This window comes from Trifolium pratense, linkage group LG4 (genome assembly GCF_020283565.1).
Source record: "Trifolium pratense cultivar HEN17-A07 linkage group LG4, ARS_RC_1.1, whole genome shotgun sequence".
NCBI lineage: Eukaryota > Viridiplantae > Streptophyta > Magnoliopsida > Fabales > Fabaceae > Trifolium > Trifolium pratense.
Window position 1 is genome coordinate 45,962,803 of NC_060062.1, and position 22,022 is coordinate 45,984,824.

A 22,022-nucleotide genomic window follows, 5' to 3' on the forward strand; every position below is an offset into this window, starting at 1 on the left:
CATGCTTTTTCTCAAGTAAACAAAGCCAAAATTGATAATCAATTGGTGCATAACATATCAAAGTAAATTAATCATAGTCATGCTTTATCTCATGCATCAAAGTTTCATACATATATTTTTCTAAAAATTCAATTACATGATATCTCTACTAACTTTTTTTAAATCATCACATAATCTGAATTTATTAAGATTTTTGGTGGGACTACTCATTACAATATTAGGTATCTTCTTTCTCTTCTCCAAATTTCTCATTACTTAGTGGCTAAACTCGAAATGTCACCATTTAAAAAAGTTGACAAAAAGGTGAGTGGTATAACATCATATGCTAGTCCATGTTGCAAATTGATATTAAATTCTACGTGGGAGTAACAATCTTTTACATTTTTCATCACAACTTTGTTTTTTATATAGAGATTCTAGTGAATATTTTTAATTATTATGTGAGTTATATGGTCCCCACAAACTTGTTCCATAATATCGGATTATATGCCAAATGTTCCATAAGCACGAAGATTCCGGGATTCACATGTCTTAATATTGTCTCAAGTTATTCATTTCCACATCTTCAATAATTGAGAATACTTGCACCTATAAGATGATGAATAAAAAGAAAACCCTTCTTAATCAAATGATTAGATTTGAGGAATTATGCTTAAGGAGTGTGGCACTAATTATTACTATTATGTAACAGGATAATCTAGGTGGATTAAACACCCTTTGACACATCCCTTGAAGTAGTGGATATGTCATGTCATATGGGAAGACAATAACAGCTTAATTAACCATAGACAATTACTTACGGCAACGGTTTGGAAGTTGTGCCAGGAAAGCAATTTGCAAACAATATTGAAGTGCTAATAATGTAATTATGTGAGGAAATTTTATAGATGAGGGTACAAGAATCCAAAACACTAGGACACTTGGCCCACATAGGTATTAGTTGGGTTGGAGACCATGGTCTATTCACTTTCTTCTCTTACTAACTAGACCTAATTTAAAGCTAATAGCAATATTATAATAATGAGGTTTTGTTTATCTTAGGAAGGTGCCAAATATACTTCTTTTTCAACAAAAGTGTTGCATTGTTATTTATTTTAAATTATCTGCAATTAATCTAAGAACATTTAGATGAGATTACACAAGTCTTTTTTAACTTAACTTGGGTTTTAAATTTTGTCAAAAACAGTTAAGGTCCTAGATTCAATCTCTAGCTTAGATATACAACAACGTTAAAACTCTTAAGAATAAAAAAGATAAGTATATCATGTAAATATAAAAGAGAAAATTGTTTAAAAATTATTTTGTTCAAATTCATCTCTTTTTATATCATACTCAATAAAATTTAGTGTATTATAGTGTTCACCTTAAGAAAAATTAGAAATCCAAAACTATCAAGAATTTATGGGATCCCAATCTTTTGATTCTTACAGAAAGTGAACACAAGAGTGAGTAGAAAGTGGTATGTTCACTATCATTTTCATTTGTGGTCTGCTCACTTTCATTATTTAATTATGACATGACAATACCGAAAAGATGAATACTTCTTCCATCCACTTTCTTATTAACTTTCATGACTTTATCAAATCTCAATCTAAATTTTATTGATATATAAAATTTAGATGGATTGAGACACATCTTATGTAAAGTCAAATAGTATTATCAACTTCACCAAAAGGATAGTGTCAAATTAAGATTTAAATCTCGATGCGAAAGAGACTCTTATGTAGTGTTTAACGGTGTTTTGAACATGACTATCTCCAGTAAATTATATATAAAGAAAACTACCAACCTCAATGAGAATTAATTGTGCAAGAGTATGAGTGAAAACATTTTTATTTTCTAAAAACAAATTGCTATGCAATCCCCTCAATATGCTAAAAAAAATAAAAAAAGATACACCCTCTCTCTCATAATATAAATCATTTAAGTAAAAAGAAAAGAAAAAAAAAAAGGTCTCATATACACTTAATTTACTCTCTTTTATCAAATTATTGTCATTCCCTTTCTCATACCACTAATGAATACTAATTTTATAAAATATGTAATTAATTTTTTTTTTTTTTAATTCGTGTATCATTTGTTAAAGTGATTTAATGTTGGTTTTGTGAATGGGTGGGATCAATTGGAGGACCTTCACTGAGGGGGTGTATAACGTAGTATAGGTCAGAAAGTTCCACAATAAAAGGAAGCCTCCAACAAGGTCCAATAAAATAATCCAATATTGCATTCTGGGCCAGAGCTTAAAAAACAGCAAGATACACATCACATTCATGAAAAAGAACAAGCGTGAATTTAGATGGATATAGCCGTAAATTGAGTTGCGTGAGAAGTGTGAACTTCCCTACGTAACATTGCATAAAAATTTGCACCATCCCTTTTCAACTTTCGGTTGTGTTGATCAGATAACAAATTGAAGGCTATACATTACTATCGACCATAAGTTTTGGGACTAAATGCAACTTGATCTTGTTGACATCACAATAATAATATGGCAATGTGGGATCGGATCAATTCTGCATGAAAAATCTAGACAATTGCACTCTCAATATTGCCATTGAGATAGTGTTCAACCAACTCTATGTGCTCAAATCTATCAAAATACAATATTGAAAACGCAAATCAAGTATATTTTCAGATAAAATAAACGACCACATGCTTCCGGTAAAATGCCACGTTTTATGGGACGGGTTGAGCAATCATCTAACCAAATTTATCTAAAGACTCAACAAGTGTACCTTTCATTCGGCCCACACCAACATGAAAGCCCAATCATATTCCCTTACTCATACTTTTTTATTCGGCCTATGCCAAAAGGAAAATCAGGTAGGGTGTTATTTTTTATAAAAAAAAAAAAAAAAAAGTACATAACAAGGGAAGGAGAGGATCCAAATCCAAATTGAATCAAGATTTCACTTGCAAATGTAGAGCACACAATCAAATCAAATCAAATTGTTGAATAAACAAAATCAGAAACCCAAAGGCAAAGTGGGCAAAAACTAATCAAATTGAATTTTACAACAGAGGGGGGCAGAATCTCGAATGAGCAAGTTCCACCATAAAAACAAATTCAGACATCAAAAAAAGCCCCCCAATCAAGAGCGAACACCATATATCACAACAAGCATCAGCAACTCAATGTGCACGTGCTCGGCTACTTTCAGCATTTCTAATTGGATTGAAGTATGGATGGGCCTGCATAGCATTCACCATTTGTTAAACAAACATTCTGTAAGCAGCATACTAAATGCATATAGCAAAGTACAAAAATAGAATCAACCATCAATGTCGGTCAAAAACATCAGTTTATAGTGCAATGATCTAATAAACGGGGATCCACCAACAGTTCTTTTATTAAACAGGAAAAAAATCAAGACAAGACACGATTAACTGAAAAGTGATGAGCACCAGCTAAAGCCAGATAAGCACAAAGGACACAAATGAAAGACCAAGCTCAAATCAAGCCCAAGTGCAGCAATAAAAATACTAAAAGAATTGGGTGTTACCATTGCTTCTTTTGCAGTGGGCCGCTCTTGATGATCGTATCGCAGTAACTTGTCAACAAAGTCAACAGCCTTCATAAAAGCAATGAAAGTTTAGACAATGTGGGTAAATTAAAACACATAATTAGTTAATTGTAATGCATACTACCTCAGGAACAGCCAAGTGTTGATTTTCAACATTAATGAACCTTTGCCATGGCTTCCGGCTATGCCTGTTACAAAAATATTGGGAATATCCTGTTAGTTGAAATACCTAATAGTTTTATTTATTTTGACAAAACTAATATTTTTATTTAACAAAAGCTATATACTAAATTATGAAAGCACAGAAACAAACCTCCCAATAAGTGCTGCAAAATGCGGGTCCAACTCAATGCGATACTTATTCAAATATGTATTTAATTCATCCGTACCGAGCACCTATTGCATGAAGGAAGAAAAACATTATCATAAAAAATTCCATCTCTATCTCTTTAACGTCTAAGTTGCTTCTAAAACAAAGCAAACATCTTTTGTAGTTCTGAATGAACTCAATTCAGATTGATGCTTTCACAGGCATGGACAAGTAGCAAACAAATAAATAAAACAAGGAAACTGTTTGTTCTGCCAGGATAGATAGCCGAAACATAAAGCAACAAGTTGGAAACCGAGCAAAGACAACATCTTTCTAACAGACAACAGAAAAATAAGGTGTTTTCAAAAGCCAACAAAATATTTCATTTCTTTACAAAAAGCGTATTTTTTCCCAAGACCACCAAGTGGGCAAACTGTAGTACACAGAAATCATTGACGAGGAAAAGCCAACAATATAGAAAAGGACGCAAGATACAGGAGCAATGTACACTTGCAACATAATACAGTTCCCAGTGTGCAATTACAGATTAAAAAACCAAAGCAATAGTATAAGCAGTATTGAATTATCTGCCAAACACATATAAACCAACAATCTGGCACAGATTCAACCACTTCAAATGCTACACTTACCCTGGCTATCTTGACCAGTTGATCATAGTTATCGTGTCCATAAAAGAAGGGCTCCTTCCGGAATATCTATAACAACACAAACCACAGGTAAGTAAAGCAGGAGACCTCATGCTGTAGTTAAAGATTATAACGTTTAACTCAACAATAATAGAAGCCCGCCTAAATACTAAACATTAGATAAATTACATTTTAAGGAAAATATGTAGCTTACCATCCCGGCAAACATACAACCAAGACTCCACAAATCTAGAGAGTAATCATAGTCTTGAAGATCAACAAGAAGCTCCGGACCTTTGAAATATCTACAAGCCAAGCACATATTGAAGAGATCAAAAAGTGTTTGTACTCAATGTGTCTGTGAGAGAGAGAGATTATAAGTTCAGCTAAGTAAAGCATAATCTTGTTGCTGTTACAAAAAACAACAATCTGATGATTTCCCACCTATTCTGGACTAAACCATATTTGCTCTTTGTAATCTGATGGCCTAAGGATGTCTATGGATGAACTACAGTTAGATATTTACCAACAAAAGTATTGATTTTTGGATGCTAAATTCAACGACCCAAACCCTCTCCCTACAACAAACTTCCCAGAGTAGCAAATGATCATTGTATGTGTGACTGTAACAAAAATAAATATCTCTTAGGGTATGTTTGGTAGGGGGGGATTTGGAGGGCCAAGTCTATATTTTAAAATATATTTGATATTTAAAATATTTCAAAAGACAAGATGATAAATGATCAAATAATACTTCAGTTACACTTAATTGATCTTAAAAAAAAACATTTTATATTGTGCGTAATTTAAAGGAGAAAAGTAAGCACTCCCCTCCAAAACCCTTAAATCAAACATATACCCTTAATGTTCAAACTTATTTTTTGAATAGCAAAACATTAGTAGTTAGTGGGGGAGTTGAACCAATGACTTCCTTATCACTTCAACCCTTATGTCCTTCCCTCCAAGTATATATATAACCATGCCTAGTGGCGGATAGAAGGAGTTGCAATGATTAAAGGAAATCAAAAGCAGATGGTATAAGAATATGAAAATGTTGCCCAAGTAATTATTTAATGAGAAATAATAAATCATCTAAAAAAGCATCAAGAGAAACATAAGTCAGTCAGTCAGTCCTCTTGAGAAAGCTTGGTAGAAATCTGCAAGTGTACCTTGAAGCCACACGGACATTATATTCTTTCCCAGGGTGATAGAACTCTGCAAGCCCCCAATCTATAAGACGAAGCTTACGCTGCGAATGGTCAATCATTACATTATGGGGCTTTACATCTCGATGCATGATTCCTTGTGAATGGCAATAATCCAATGCCTGGTAAAAGTTTCAAATAAGTTAGCACTTCCAAGTTGATAGACACAAACGACTTTAAATGGCTGGATTGGTAAAATAATAGAATGAAATTATGGATAACAAATTGAACAACAGTGAGAATACATAAACTAACCACGATACATGAGCATGTATAACTAACATGCAAATAAGGAAACCTACAAGACACATGAAGAGACATGCAACACTGCCTTTTGCAATGTAAACCTTAAGAGGCAAAACTTTATAGTTTGATATAGTAAACAGTTGAGTTAACAAGATATTCAATTGAAGATTATCTTTACTGAATGACACCAAGTATCCATACAAAAAACAAAACGAAACCAAGAAACAAAATCTTCTGAGTTGAAGAACTGCACAATCATAATCAGAGACACGTGCATAAAAGTTGAAACACACTATCTCAGAGGACATAAATGGCTAAACTAAAGAAGCATGCAACCAATCCTAAATTCCTGATCAGAAGGCTTTATAAAACTCCAACCAATTTCAAGAGAAAAAGAATCTGGTTTTCAGACTGTAATCGAATAGTAAAGACAAGGTGGTATGACTTGCATCACAAGAGCACCTCTATGAGGCAGAATTGAGTTCTATAACAAACCAATCCTGAGACACCAGGTCCAAAATACCAACTAAAATGTACAGTTCATTTACACTACGCCCAAGACTTAAGTATTTGTTAAATCTGAGCAGCAAATGGTTCAACCCTTCATCACTTTTAAATTTAATTAAACAAGAAAAACACAAAAATCATATGCAATCAACCTTATAATATTATTAATTATATAAAAAAAAAACACATAATAAAACATTTAGTATAGTTCATCAAGATCAACGAAAAAAATGACAAAAATACAACTGTAGCATGTTCATGTTGCTCGTTAATAAACAGGAGCGCATCAAACTTGCCTTTAGAAGTTCATAGATATAATATCGTATATCATAGTCTGACAGTGTAGGATAGAGTACTTTAAAGTCAGTGTTGTTGACATATTCAAATATGAGACTAGGGGTCTTGGACTGCTGGTCTCTAACAATGTCAAGCAACTTCACAATATTGGGCCCTCCACAAAGATTCTGTAATATTTTGATCTCCCTCTTGATCTGCATTAATAACCAGAAGAATCTATGGAGTTAAATATATAGCAAGAGGATGGGAATGGGAAGTCATTATAGTTTAAATTAAGAAATAGATGAACACCCGCCTTCCACCAGATTATTTCAATTCTCAGTAACAAAAGGGAGCTAACTACTACTCCGTAGCACTATGGTCACTTGCACGCCATTGACATAACAAACAACAAAGAAACTAAATCTTAATTAAAAAAAATGCTTTTAAATGATTAAACAAACAACATAGAAAACAGAGAATTGAAGTCCCACATGGCATTTTCTACTTTCATACTAAAAAATTGACCCAGATTGGAGTGTAACTGCGGAATAGAACGAAGATGCATAAGCACAGCAGTTTAAGTGTTGAAGTACATCATTAACATAGCCTTATCCCATACTGTAGGGGTTAGTAAAGTATATAGATTAAGTAACACCGTTTATCATCAAGCCTGGCATGGTGAAATTAGACCACACTGCCGTTATACACAGATTGGAGTGTAACTGTGGAATAGAATGAAAATGCATAAGCACCGCAGTTTAAGTGTTGAAGTACATCATTAACATAGCCTTATCCCATACGCTAGGGTTAGTTATATTATAAAGATTAAATAACACCATTTATCATCAAGCCACCACTTGGGGTTGGTCTAGTGGAGTTGGCTTGGGTCCTTGGCATGGTAGTCAATCCCGGGCGATCCCAGTGGGATCCCGGTGGAGCAGAGCGGAGCGGAGCTCTGTCGGGATGGGATGGGATGGAGCGGCGCAGCTAAGCTTCTCGGTGGGATCCCAGCAGGTTCCCAGTGGACCGGAGCGGAGCGGGTCCCGGGTTGCCATCCCGGGTTAGGACTGAGATTTTGTTTTCATGGGTTTTAAAGGGCATTTTTGAAATCTCACTCATTTTAGTAAGGGTAAAATTGGTTTTTTACCTTAAAAACTGTTACCTACTCCTAACTAAACCCTAGCCGCAATTCATTCTTTCTCTCACGCTATCGTACTATCTTCTCTCACTCTCAAGATCCAAACTTCTTCAACCTTCATCTGCTGTTTCTTCTTCAACCTTCATCTGTTGTTTCTTCTTCAACCTTGGATGATTAGACTTAGACTTTGATGATGAACTCGAGTTTTAATTTTTAGTTACTTTATTAATCTAAGTGTTGGAGACTTGACTTTTGCTTATTTATTTTGCTTGACTTTTGTTGGTAATTTTTAGTTACTTTATGATGAAGGTGTTTTTTTTTTTTTTTGACAAAGATGAAGAAGGTGTTGTTTGTAGACTTGAGATTTGTGTTTTTAATTTTTAATTTATGAATGTTTTATGGATTTTGAGATGTTTGTTTAATTTTACATTAATTATATGTTTATAGTATTATTTATGTAATTTATAAATAAATAAAAAATAATAGCGGCATCCCGGCCATCCCGCTCCCCGGGATGCCGCTATCCCAGTTTTGGGGCTGGCCGCTCCGCTCCGGGATCCGGGATTAACTACTATGGTCCTTGGAGTATGCTCCTCTCAAGGTCTCAGGTTCGATTTCTCTTGGTGCCAATTTCGGTGGGCTAAGTCCATACACAGCAAAAAACTCTGGCTTTAAATGGGACCCCCGCAAGTGGGCGGTGGGATTGGTCCCCTTGGATTAGTCGGTCCTAAGACCGGATACCAAGTTTTCAAAACAAAAAAAAAAAATCAACAAGCCACCATGGCAAGGTGAAATTAGAGCACACTGCCATTAGACATGCCAGGAAATTGCCGGCTGCACATTGCAAAGAATGGCCGTAGCGACTTCTATCATGCCACCATAGCAGTACAAAGCATAAATAGTTACAAGAAAAGGCGTTTGTTCTATTTTTGAAAGGGACATGAAATTCCAAGAGTTCACAACCAATATCACACTCAAACGACCTTTGAAAACTTAACAGATTCTACAACCACCATTTTTGGCAAATCATCCATCTCTGAAATTGAATGGACTCCATTCTCTATCTGTGTTTCCTCTGTCCTTTCTTTCCCCTACTATTGTGATCTTTGATTCTCCTAGGTAATCTCTTGCAGCTAATTGTGTCTTTCCTTCTCTGTTCTCTCTGATTCTACTTTTCAATTATTTCCAACATTTTTTCCTCTCTGTTCTTGTTCTTCATGAGAAATTAAGAATTCAACTTCTAGTTCTAAGTTCTCTCAACTTTTTTTTGGTTGTGGTACAATGGTTGTTAATGTATGGAACATTCAAGAATAAATTTGAAGGAACTATTAAGTGTTTGAGCTTGACATGCAATCACGGAATGTGTACACAATCGGAATGTGCCATAGCAAACAATTATCATTTCATTTCATTTTGGTAGTTTATTCTATAGTACTTTGTAATAGTTGATGAACTATCGTCACACCATGTTATTCCATGTGAAAAGAAAATGAGAGATATTAGGCCTGTTGGGATATCTTTTAGCCAATAAACAAGAGAAAATGGCTCAGAAATGGAAGTTACTTGGTTCACAAGAAAGTTTTGTACTACGCTGGGGGCGTGGCTCTATCACGCGCGGCGTAATTCCTAGTTCGTCTGGTGAAGAATTCCCTGCTGACTACGCGCGGCGTGGTAGGATACCACGCGCGGCGTCATTACCCTTTCAGAGGATGGAAATTTCCCTGCCGATCACGCGCGGCGTGAGTCTCTATCACGTGCGGCGTGATGATGGAAGTTGTATTACGCCGAGGGCGTGACTCTATCACGCGCGGCGTAATTAAGGAGAAAAGGATCTTGGATTTTATCTGAAGACCACGCGCGACGTGATGGATCTGACACGCGGCGTGGTTCCGATTCGTATAAAAAGAATTCTGAGATTCTGGAAAGGGGTTGGAACTTTTGGAGTAAGATTTGATTCAGAGAGTTTTTGAGCAAGAAGTGTTGCGAGATCCTTCGTTTCAGAGGCCAAGATTGATCACTATTGAAGTTGTACAACACCATGGGAGCAATTTCATTGGAGTTGGAGCTGCAATTTGATCACTCAACCATGAGGAACTAAATTCTCTTGAGGTTGGATCTATGATTAGGATTTGAACTGTGTAATCTATGTAATCTTCCAAGTTGTAATGAATTTCTCTTTGAATTGTGTTATACAATGAATTCCATTTTTAATGCTTTCCAACTTTTGATCAATGTTTGAATTGAATTTAGATTTTGATTTGTATGAGAATATGAATTGAAATCGGATCTGAATTTGTTGTGCACTTGTTGATTCCATTGAGAAATTGAATGAATTAGTGTAATTAAAGATTAACAAGCTTCATAGACTCCTTTACCGATAGTTTCAACCAAGAGATTGGTGAATTATAGGTAAAGGATAGGATGAATCTATCAAGAAATTGAGGTTTATCATAGTGTTAATGTAGTTGTAACACTTGAGAAATTCATCACATTATGGTTGATTACATATGATTGCTATGGTTTAATGAATTCTCTAAGATCCGACCTCGTTTTCTTCCATTTGAATTCCAAACAAACGTTCTACCAATTTGATACCTCAAAGATTACCCCCAAATTATGTGTTTACAGTTTTCCAAGTGTTTAGATACGATTACGCGTGAATTGACACAAACCCCGTGAGAACGATATCTTAATTACTACTTGACGATTAATTCAAGCAAAGATCGTTTATGCAATCTGTAATGGGCGGCTAGTTGAAAAGTTTACCCTAACAACATCTATAAACTACTTATCAGTGACAATCTCCAGTTTATTCTGATATTGCCTAAACCAAATCCTAATTATGACATATATCCATTCATCAAATTAAAACCCCTAATTCCAAAATTAAAAAACATGAAATCTCACACATAACTCACCTTCTTCTTCTTGACAGGTTTGAGAATCTTAATAACACATTTTTCATTATCAGTACAATGAACACCTTCAAACACCTCACTGTATTTCCCCCTACCCACCTTCCTCACCACCTCATAATCATCCTGCTCCCTGAAAAATCACACAACAAAATCAAAACAAAGATTCAAATACAATATATGAATTGAAAATGAACGAATATTAACAAGAAAAACGAAAAAGATTATTAAATTATTATTACCCCCACTGAACGGTGAGGGTTTCGTAGTCCCAATATTCCTTAGGGCGAACAACGTTGATGTCAGAATAAACCCTAGCCTTGGAGGTAGCGCCAGGGCGGCGAGTGGCTTTTCCAAACTTCTGAGACATGAAGACCGGAGGAGGAAGGCGAGGACGGCGGCGATGGTGGTAGGGCGGTGGTGGAGTTGTTGTGGTGGCGGACGCGACTAAGCGGCGGAGGAAGAAAGAAGAGGGAAAAGAGAGAAGAGATTTGGGGAATTTTTTATTATTAAAAATAAAATTATTAGAAAAGTAAAAGAAGGAATGAGATTGAGATGTTCGAAAGAGAAAGACCAATCTATCGCGCGAGAAGTTCAATTGGAATTGTCTTATGGCCATTAAATTGAAAAGAGAAGAAGGGAAAATTAATATTTTAAGGCTGTACAAGGAAAAATAATTATTTTTTTTATAACAGAAAATAATTAATGGTAGGTAATATTTAGTCAAAAAAATTAATGTTGCATTCTGTAATATATATATATATTAATGTTTTTTTGGACGAATGCGGCAATTAATAAAATACAAAAAGATTATCTATATATATAAATCCTAGATAGTTGTGGAATTGTCTATCTAAACCCTAATCCATAAACCAATGAAAAACTTTCATTTAGCCACATCATCCACATACATCCATTTAATGTGTGGTAATAATTGTAATTATTATTATTATTATTATTATTATTATTATTATTGTTTGGGGTTATTAATTATTCATTTTAAATTTTTTTGTTCATTTTATTATTTTGTGTATTTTATTGTTTTTTTTTTTCAAAAAAGTTAATATTTTTGCTAATAATATTTTGTCTAATCTTTGTAAATATAAGAAGTTGGTCGATTGTCAGGACTACTTTCTAATGTTAGTAAAAAAAAAATAGATAAAATAAAATTTATTAATGGTTGTTATGCCCCGTATGATTTTTATCATATTTGATATTTGAGTATGAGTTAAGTTGGTTTATCTTTGCTCCAATGAGTTTCAAATTAATATAAATATCAAATTCGATGATACAGTAATTTTTTGGTAAAAGATAATGAAGTAGTTTATCCAACTCATAATCCTTCAATGAGATTTATAATATAAATAAAAACTTATGTTTCAACATCGATTGTTTTCCATGGTCAATTATATGTTGTCATTTCCATAGTTATTTTGAAGAATGAATTAAAGATATTGCTAATCAATGTTAATGAAAAAGATACCAAAGTAACTTCAAATGTGATGTATAAATAAATTTTTTAAATGTATATATATATATATATATATATATATAATTCCTAGATAGTTGTGCAACCACTAATCTAACCACAATGTATGAGTATGACCACAAACCGTTTTCATAGTGACAATTTATGGATTACCAACTTATTTTGGTAGATGCAATAGGATCCATTGTAATCTTTTCGAAATGTATAAACATATCTTTAATATCTATCTTATATTTACATCACTTTTATTATTATTATTATTATTATTATTATTATTATTATTTTGTTGTTGTTGATATTATTATTATAATTTTCATAATACTTATTGTTTCAATTTATACGAATGATTTTTCAACATTATAATATAAAATACCGTATAACACCCGTGCATCGCACGAGTGTGGGACTAGTTGTAAAAGATTATTGTAAGTAATATCTTGTGTTGTAAAATGTTGCCGAGAGATTTGACATGTTAGGTCGTGGTTTCGAACATGTAATTATTAATGTTTGTCTCTTAGTGTGTGTTTTAGTTTTGTTGTTGGTATCTTTATTAGAAAAGAAAAAGATTTAAACATCTTTATGAGATCAACGAAGAAAGTGTAAAGATCAACGAAAAAAATGTAAAAATAAATAGAAATAACATCATCTTATATCATTGTGTGATTTGAGATTCTAATTCTCATATAGCATGTTTTTACTCATGATTTGAAACTATATTTAAGTGTGTTCGTGGTCATGTTGTTATTGTGGGTTCACCCACCGCAACAATTTATAGCTTCCTAAAAATTACGGTAACATTCTCGGTGGGGTTTAGCATGCACAAATTGTAGAATTTGTGCATGAGTGCACAAATTTGTTTGTTTCAATATGGACCATTGAATATAATATATAATATTTAAATGGTTAAGATTAATTTGGATTGTATACTTGTTACTTTTTTATGACTTATTGGTCATACTAAAAAAAAAAATTATGACCCCACCAAACTATTATTTAAAATGATATAAATTTTTGTTATTTTTTGTGTGCTTTGGGCTAAGAAGTTTGGGTCTTTACGAGCCCAAATGAATTTTGAAGGGAAAATGTTATTTTATTTTTTTGAGAGAGAAGGGAAAATATTATTTTGCTATATATGAAGAATGTTAAGTATAAATCTTTAGTATAAAGTAAATTGATCCTTCCATTACTTAAAAAAAGAAAAAAAAAATATATAAAAGTGTTCCAAATATATAAAATGTTTTTTTACACAAAAAATAATCATGAGTTACACAAAAAATTTATTCACATTAGTTTGACGGTCCAATTAGATAATATTGAATGATTGAATTGATAAAATTAAAAATCTCCGGTCAAAATTGCTAGTTTTAGGAAACCTCATTACCTTTCATAAAAATTAGGTTTTCGATGAGACTGTTATTACAATTGGTCTGTAGCGGCCAAGCAAATCATCAAGCATATTTTTTACAATACGAGAAGAAACAATGTGACTGTGGACGATTTGCAGATGTCAAAATTATGAATACCGGCATGAATCCAAATAAATTGTTTTACACTTGCAAAGACAGAACTTGTGATTTTTGGGATTGGGCACATCCATTAAACTTAAATTCATGTGAAAATGGGACCAAAGTCTTAGAGGTTCATATGAAACTTGAACAATTGAACTCAAACATGGAGAAGGAACACAAGAAATTCAGCAAGGTTTTAAAGGATACTGGAGATGATGTCAAAGACATAAAAAATCTTTTGAGGTTTTTCAAGTTTATTTCCATTGTTATTGTCTCTATGTTGTTGCTAATTTTTTGTTTCTTTAAGTAATTTGTTGTAGTTTGTGTAAGATGTTTCAGACACTTATGTGTTCACTTTTTTAAGTTGTAATGGTGTTGTATTTCTTCAATTTCTGCCGTAGTAACTGATGTACTAATTTGAGAATTTGAATCATACAAGTGTTCATTTATGTGGTATCTGTTCATGTTTATTTGTTTGCTACAGTGTCCCTCTCTCAACTTTAGAGAAGAGGATGAATTGCTAGCATCATCAATAAAAAAATAATATATTCTTTTCACGATTTTTTAAAATTCACTTCATTTTAATGAATAAAAAATTTCAATAGAAAAAAAGAGTACTCCCTCCAAACACAAATATAAGAAAAAATAATTGTTTACGCGATGTTTAAAAAATTTAGTTAAGTGTAGTTAATTCTCTTGATTTAATGCAAAACATGAATTAAGTTTACTATATTACTCTTTGAAAAGTGATTTATGCCTTGGAAATCAAATAAACTTTTGAAAAGTGAAATGATTAAATAAAGGTATATTATAAATAGTAGTATTAATTAGTTTAAAAGTAGTTGAATTTTGCTTATATTTGTGTTCAAAAATTGAAGTGCTTTTTCTTATATTTATGTCCGGAGGGAGTAAAAATTATTTTGATGGTGGTGTACAGATCCGCATGACTGAGTTACGGCAATAACAACTTTTTGTTTATATTTTTTCGATGTGCAGTGTTACGGCAATAACACCTAAGTCATTTCACATAAAAGGGACTCACTAAGGATTACTGGATTAGGGGCAAAAGAGAGAATTTAGTATGATGCTTTTTACACACATAAAAAAGGTGAGGTTAATTAGCAAAAATTAAAATATATTATTTATTTTTATTTTTCTCTTTTCAATGACAGGTAAAATATAGTGGGAGTGGACAGCTGTCCTTCAAAAACTTTTTGTGCACAGTGCACAAATTGTACAATTTGTGCAGGCTAAATGGAACCAACATTCTCTAGTGACACAACAACAATGTCTTGAGCAACAACTTGTAATCTTTTATATTATAAGCTTGTATACACAAACAAATCCTAAACTCTAATTTGTTTTCCCTGTTTTCCCTCTATTTTAGATTGTAATTTTTATTAAAAAATAATATAATTTTGTCTTGACTAAGATTCGAACTCACAACCCTTCAATGCAAGATAATATTTCCAACCATTATGGCAAGTATACCAATTGTGATTAAAATTATGTGCAATAATTGATAAGCACCATCAATTTTAAAAGTATATCATATCAAAATTATTGTTGACTATATTATTCATCACGAAATATTTTTATGTCTTAACTGATCAATGATTTTTTTCTACCGGATCATAAATTTAGAGAATAATTATCATGTGAGATTTGGAAAGTTATTATCACATGTGATTTGGAAAGTTATTATCAAACTCAATTCTGCTAAATTAATTTTTTTTGCAATACAACCAAACACAACCATAGTCATGCCACTAATCACATTCATTATTTTGATTTTAACATTGCAGATTTAATATTAATCGATGATCAATTGATACAATATGCACTAGCAGATATTGAGATGATGTTACGTAGTTGTGGGAAGAGTTTAAAAGATTATCCTACAAAGCCTAGAGCAGACACATCATTAGTTCCTGATATACAAAATAGTTTAATACACGACGAATTGAATTGTAACAGACAATCATTAGCTGAGGAACATGTTAGATTGATGTCAACTATGACTTCAGAGCAACGTAAAATATATGACACAATCATGACAAGAGTTAACGAAAACAAACCTAGTGTGTTTTTTCGTTATGGTTATTTATGGCGGTACATGGAAGACATTTATCTGAAGGGTCATGTCAGCCGCATTACGCTCAAAAGGTGAGATAGTTTTAACAGTTGCCTCAAGTGGGATCACTGCATTGCTTATACCTGGCGGTAGAACAACACATTTAAGGTTTTGTATTCCTCTAAATGTTGACGAGTTTTCAACATGTACCATAGTTCCTAAAAGCCCTTTGGCGCTATTAATACAAAAAGCAAAGCTCATTATATGGGATGAAGCACCAATGATGCACAAACACTATTTCAAAGTTGTTGATCAAACTTTAAAAGATATTCTCAAGTCTGTTGATGAAAAAAATAAATACATTCTCTTCAGTGGAAAAATTGTTTTTGGCGGAGATTTTAGACAAATTCTACCATTAATACCCAAAGGTACAAGGCCAAAAGTTGTTCATGCTACTATTAATTCTTCGGTTCTTTGGAATTTTTGTGAAGTTTTAACATTGAGTAAAAACATGAGGCTTCTCGGTAGTGCTTCGAGTGCAGACGTTGAACAAAGAAGATTGTTTTATGAATGAATTTTGGGTGTTGGCGATGGAGAAATTGGAGATGACAACGACGAAGATTTAGAACTTGACATTCCATCAGATTTATTGATTCAAAATTCAGGTGATCCTCTTGCTTCTATCGTTGAAAGCACCTATCCCCAACTTTTACAACACATGAACGATAGAACGTATTTCCAAAATAGAGCTATACTAGCTCCTAAAAATTCAATAGTCGACACAATAAATGATTATATGTTGGATTTAATTTCCTGGTGAAGAAAAAATATATTTGAGTTATGATACTCCACTCACACAAAATGTAGACGGTCAAACAGTGGATGATGTTCATACTCCCGAATTTTTGAACACGATTTCTACGTCGGGACTTTCAAATCACAAGTTGAGACTTAAAGTTGGAGTTCCAGTTATGCTATTAAGGAATTTGAATAAAAAATTAGGATTATGCAATGGAACAAGACTTATTATTACGAGATTGGGAAAACGTGCTCTTGAAGGAAAAATTATTTCATGAAGTAATATTGGTGATCAGGTTTTCATACCTAGATTTTCTCTGACACCATCTACCGTGAGAATTCATTTTAAATTTCAACGGAGACAATTTCCTATAATGATTTCTTTTGTGATGACTATTAATAAGAGTCATCTTTAAAGCATGTTGGGATATATCTTCCGTCGCCAGTGTTTTCACATGGTCAGTTATATGTTGCAATTTCAAGAGTTACTTCTAGAAAAGGATTAAAAATATTGATCATCGATGACGACGGTGAAGATACGACTAAGACTTCGAATGTGGTCTATAAGGAAGTTTTCCGTAATATAACATAATTTTCTTTGTATGAATATTTATCCAAAATTATTATTGAACTATCATTTAATGTTACTCAACTTTTTTCATATACCTTACATTATTGGAATTATCATATCTTATTTAATCATTATATATCTTACAGCTAATCAGACCCGTGCACCGCACGGGTCAATGTTCTAGTTGGCATTAATATTAGTTGTTACCACAAAACCTAGATATACCAAAGATTCACTCACCATCATGGTTAGGGGTTTACATGGGTTGGATAAACCCAATCGACCAAGTCAAATCCACTCAATCTAACTCAAAAAAGTGGGTTGGACGGAGTCATTGGGTGGGTATGGATTTTAAAATGTAAAATCCATAAAAATAATAGGGTTTCGGGCAAAATCCAACCCAGACCCAAAAAATCCACTGAATCGGTAGTGTTATGGTTTTTAAAATATTTTTCATACAAATATCAAAGATTTTTCTTTATTAAAAAAGAAAAGCAACAAGTTCAATACTCCAATTTTCAAAATAAATTGCATGCATGTTTATTTCAAACGACAAATGTATTATTTTCCCGTACATCACAGTTTTAACGCATTCTCTCATCATCTCCTTCAAATCTCCACTCTTCGACTTCTTTTTATCATTTAAAAGTAGTGGTGCTAAAAAAGATTCACTCACCACAAAATCTAGATATACCAAAGATTCACTCACTAATCACCATCATGGTCAAAGAGAAGACCTTCAGCACCGAATCAGCAAGAGTTATATATCAAAATAACTAATTTCAACATTTAATTTAGGCAAATTCAACTGTGCTTTTGTTAAAACTTGATGTACCGGTACAATAGCCAATTCAACCAATAGAAAATTAATTTTTGTCTACATCATTATTTATAGGTTATATTTTAAAAGTCAACTAAATTTGTAGTATTGGTACATTTATATATACAAATTTAATCCCATAAATTATACAAATTGTATTTCAATATTTAATTTAATAATTTGAAAAATCAATTTATCTTCATCATCAACACAATTAAAGAACAAATTCATCCACTCCTAAACCTAACTGGTATTTCACAATCAACCTCCTTCTCAATCACGCACTCCCCTTTCTGAAACTCCCCACCATCTCCAATTTCTCCCCACCCCAACTCCCCGCATCTATTTCCAACCCTGACGGAATTTCCTTATCCAAACCCTTCTTCCACTTCCATCTCTTCTCTCTCAGAGATCATTCTCTGGTTGTTCGTTTTCTCAATTTTGTTCCTTCTATTCTTTCACATGGCGACGACTCAGTCTGAGACGATGGAGGACACAGGGTCACAGCATTACAACACACAACAGGTATAAATTTTAAGTTTATTTTTCCCCTTTTGCTGATTTTTTTCCCGTATTCCTGTTTCTAGTTTTTTTCGGTTTCTCTGTGTTCTGTTTCTAGTTTTTTTCCTGTTCCTAGTTTTTTAAGTTTATCTTATAAATTATTTGTTCTAGTTTTTTTATCGTAAAATTATTTTTCCCCTTTTACTAAGATGGTTGTACTTAAGCAAATCACAACATTATATATGCTTGTTCTTTTGCACATCTTGTGCTTGGAATATTTGCTATTTTTTTCCTAAGTATATAAAATTTTGTTGATTTAAAAAAAAAAAAGTACACTATTCTTGTACTTTGTTCAGCAAATAATTGTGATTTATGGGGATGAAGCAATTGTAATATTGATTTAGAATTTGAATAGGGAAAGATATTAGGTTCCTCAATCTCATCTTGTTTAGTTGAAAGAGAATGTTGGCCCATAGGTGGTTGCTCAATTGTAATACAAATGTTGGCCTGTGCGTGCTTGATAAGGCTTTGAGGTGGTTCCTAGTTTTTTGGTTTTTCTGCTCTTTAGCAGCTGTATAGTTCCCTGCTTTGCAAAGTCTAAGGATATGGAAATTGATATTCTGGATGTTGGTAATATTTTGATAAAGAGTCAAGAAATTTTATTGGTTTGGAAATTTAATTTGGATTTTGTTAGAATCATAAGTTATGAACTATGCTAGATGAGATTTATATGACATTGAGGTGGAATCAAATGACTTAACTATGAGAGCAATAATTCGTGAGTGTTTGAGGAATAGTGTAGCATCATAATTGTGTCTTGACATTGATTATGTATTTCTTTTCCTTTGTTTACTTCTCGTTGTTACTTTGGAAGCTTTGTGTAAGTGTCGAGGATGTGATAGAAGAATATTTTTTTTCACAATTTGTGGTATGGCTATGGTTACAGAAGGTGATCTGGTTCTGGAAATTGGGCTAGGAACTCTTGTGAATTCTGATGCATTTACTTTGCCAGTTAAGAATGTTTTCATTAGTAGAATTGTAGAACTTATATTAATATAAGACAGACCCCTTGGTGGTTTCCATGTCTCATTTGTTTCTTTGAAGTTTCACAATTTATATACATGTATTGGTGGTGATTTAGCAGTGCATTGAAGGGTGTTGAGTTAAGGAATGTCATGATATTATTCTCACATTTATTATTGATATGCTAATCATGATCATGTATCATTGACAGTTGAATGTTACAGTTTGTATTTAGTCTACTGTATTATTTGTTTCTTAGTATAGCATTATGTGATAATGACTAGCACAATGTAAGGATCGGATTGATCCTGATACTTGTATATAAATACATACTGAATGAATGAATAACACACAACATTCTTTACATCATTCTTTCTTGGTATCAGAGCTCTTAAGCTTGAAGGCTCTCGATCCATTTTTTTTTCTTTTCCATGGCTTCCGCCGCACAATCAAACCAAGAGAAAGCCTCCCAAAAGAATGATCTCCCATCACGCATTTCTGTCATGCTGGACAGAGAAAACTTTCCTCTATGGAAATCATTGGTACTACCAATAATAAGAGGTTGCCGACTCGATGGTTACATACTCGGGACAAAGGAGTGTCCAGAGCAATTCATTACATCAGCTGAAGCAAGTGGCAAGAAGATCAATCCAGATTTTGGGGATTGGCAGGCTGAAGACCAACGAGTTCTTGGTTGGCTACTCAACACAATGACAACAGGAACTGCATCACAATTGTTGCACTGTGAGACATCTAAACAACTTTGGGAAGAGGCACAAAGTCTTGCTGGTGCTCACACAAGATCACGAGTCATATATCTCAGATCAGAATTTCACAACACTAGGAAAGGAGAGAAGAAAATGGAAGACTACCTGATGAAAATGAAAGATCTCGCTGACAAACTCAAAATGGCAGGATCACCAATTACAAATGTTGATCTTATAATTCAGACATTGAATGGATTAGACTCTGACTACAATCCAATTGTTGTCAAATTGTCTGATCAAATCAATCTCAGTTGGGTAGACTTGCAGGCACAATTACTTGCTTTTGAAAGCAGACTTGATCAACTTAATAGCTTCAACAACCTCAATCTGAATGCCACAACAAATGTTGCTAACAAAGCTCAGTTTAGAGGAAACAGATACAATCATAGAGGAAGTTGGAGAGGATCAAGCTTCAGAAACACGAGAGGAGGCAGAGGAAAAGGTAGGCCTTCCAATGATATCTGCCAGGTATGCAACAAACACGGTCACACTGCTATAGAGTGTGACCATCGCTATGATAAATCTTACACAGGTAGCAGTTACTCAAATGCTAATGTTGAGAGACAAAGGACACACAATGCCTTTTTAGCATCACCCTACAATAGTCAAGACTATGAGTGGTACTTTGACAGCGGTGCTAGCAATCATGTGACACATCAAGCTGACAAGTTCCAAGAACTCACTGAAAACAGTGGTAAGAATTCTTTGATAGTTGGAAATGGTGCAAAATTAAAAATTGTTGCTTCAGGTTCATCAAAACTTAAAAACCTCAACCTACATGATGTCTTATATGTACCACAAATCACCAAAAACCTGCTAAGTGTGTCAAAGTTAACTAGTGATAATAATATCATTGTTGAATTTGATAATGATTGTTGTTTTGTGAAGGACAAACTGACAGGGAAGGTTCTTCTAAGAGGGATACTTAAAGATGGTCTGTACCAACTCTCAAATGGCAGCTCTCAAACAAATAAAGACTCATGTGTCTACTTGTCAGTCAAGGAAAGTTGGCATAGAAAGCTTGGACACCCTAGCAATAATGTCTTAGACAAGGTGTTAAAGATTTGTAATGTTAAGACTTCACCTAGTGACAAATTTAAGTTTTGTGAAGCATGTCAGTTAGGAAAATCTCATTTATTACCGTTTAAGTCCTCTTCCTCTCATGCTCAGGAAGTTCTAGAATTGATTCACACTGATGTATGGGGTCCCGCACCAATAAATTCAATTTCTGGTTTTAAGTATTATGTGCATTTTATAGATGATTCAAGCAGGTTCACATGGATTTATCCTCTAAAACAAAAATCTGATACCATTCATGCATTTATGCAATTCAAGAATATGGTTGAAAATCAATTTAATAAAAGGATAAAAATTATTCAGTGTGATGGTGGAGGTGAGTTCAAACCTGTCCAAAAGGTGGCACTTGAGACTGGAATTAAATTCAGAATGTCATGCCCGTACACCTCTCAGCAAAATGGTAGAGCTGAAAGAAAACATAGGCATGTGGCTGAGCTAGGCCTAACCTTATTAGCTCAAGCAAATATGCCGTTGCACTATTGGTGGGAGGCTTTCTCAACTGCTGTGTATTTGATAAACAGGTTGCCATCGTCTGTAATTGAAAATGAGAGTCCCTATTTCTTAATTCACAAAAAAGATCCAGATTACAATGTCCTAAAGCCTTTTGGATGTGCTTGTTATCC

General features: G+C 33.4%; 1 protein-coding gene across 1 annotated transcript; it reads right to left on the reverse strand.

Annotated features, from left to right (window-relative positions):
* Window positions 1-2,886: 2,886 nt before the first annotated feature.
* Window positions 2,887-11,423, reverse strand: LOC123919755 (casein kinase II subunit alpha-like). The gene is made up of 10 exons (XM_045971748.1): window positions 11,014-11,423; window positions 10,775-10,904; window positions 6,736-6,930; window positions 5,651-5,808; window positions 4,696-4,786; window positions 4,485-4,550; window positions 3,838-3,920; window positions 3,649-3,712; window positions 3,504-3,572; window positions 2,887-3,192 (listed from the first exon to the last, which is right to left on the reverse strand). The coding sequence occupies exons 1-10, from the start codon at window positions 11,388-11,390 to the stop codon at window positions 3,133-3,135; spliced, it is 1,293 nt and encodes a 430-aa protein (XP_045827704.1). The 5' UTR covers window positions 11,391-11,423; the 3' UTR covers window positions 2,887-3,132.
* Between the last annotated feature and the right edge of the window lie 10,599 nt (window positions 11,424-22,022).

What these genes read in the sequence shown, in the direction of transcription:
- LOC123919755 (XM_045971748.1), bottom strand. Translation starts at nt 11,390, where the DNA reads ATGGCCATAAGACAATTCCAATTGAACTTCTCGCGCGATAGATTGGTC. An exon ending in ATATCTATGAACTTCTAAAG is followed by an intron (nt 5,809 to 6,735) that starts GCAAGTTTGATG and finishes AACTTTTACCAG; the next exon opens with GCATTGGATTATTGCCATTC. An exon ending in AACTGGTCAAGATAGCCAGG is followed by an intron (nt 3,921 to 4,484) that starts GTAAGTGTAGCA and finishes TTCATGCAATAG; the next exon opens with GTGCTCGGTACGGATGAATT.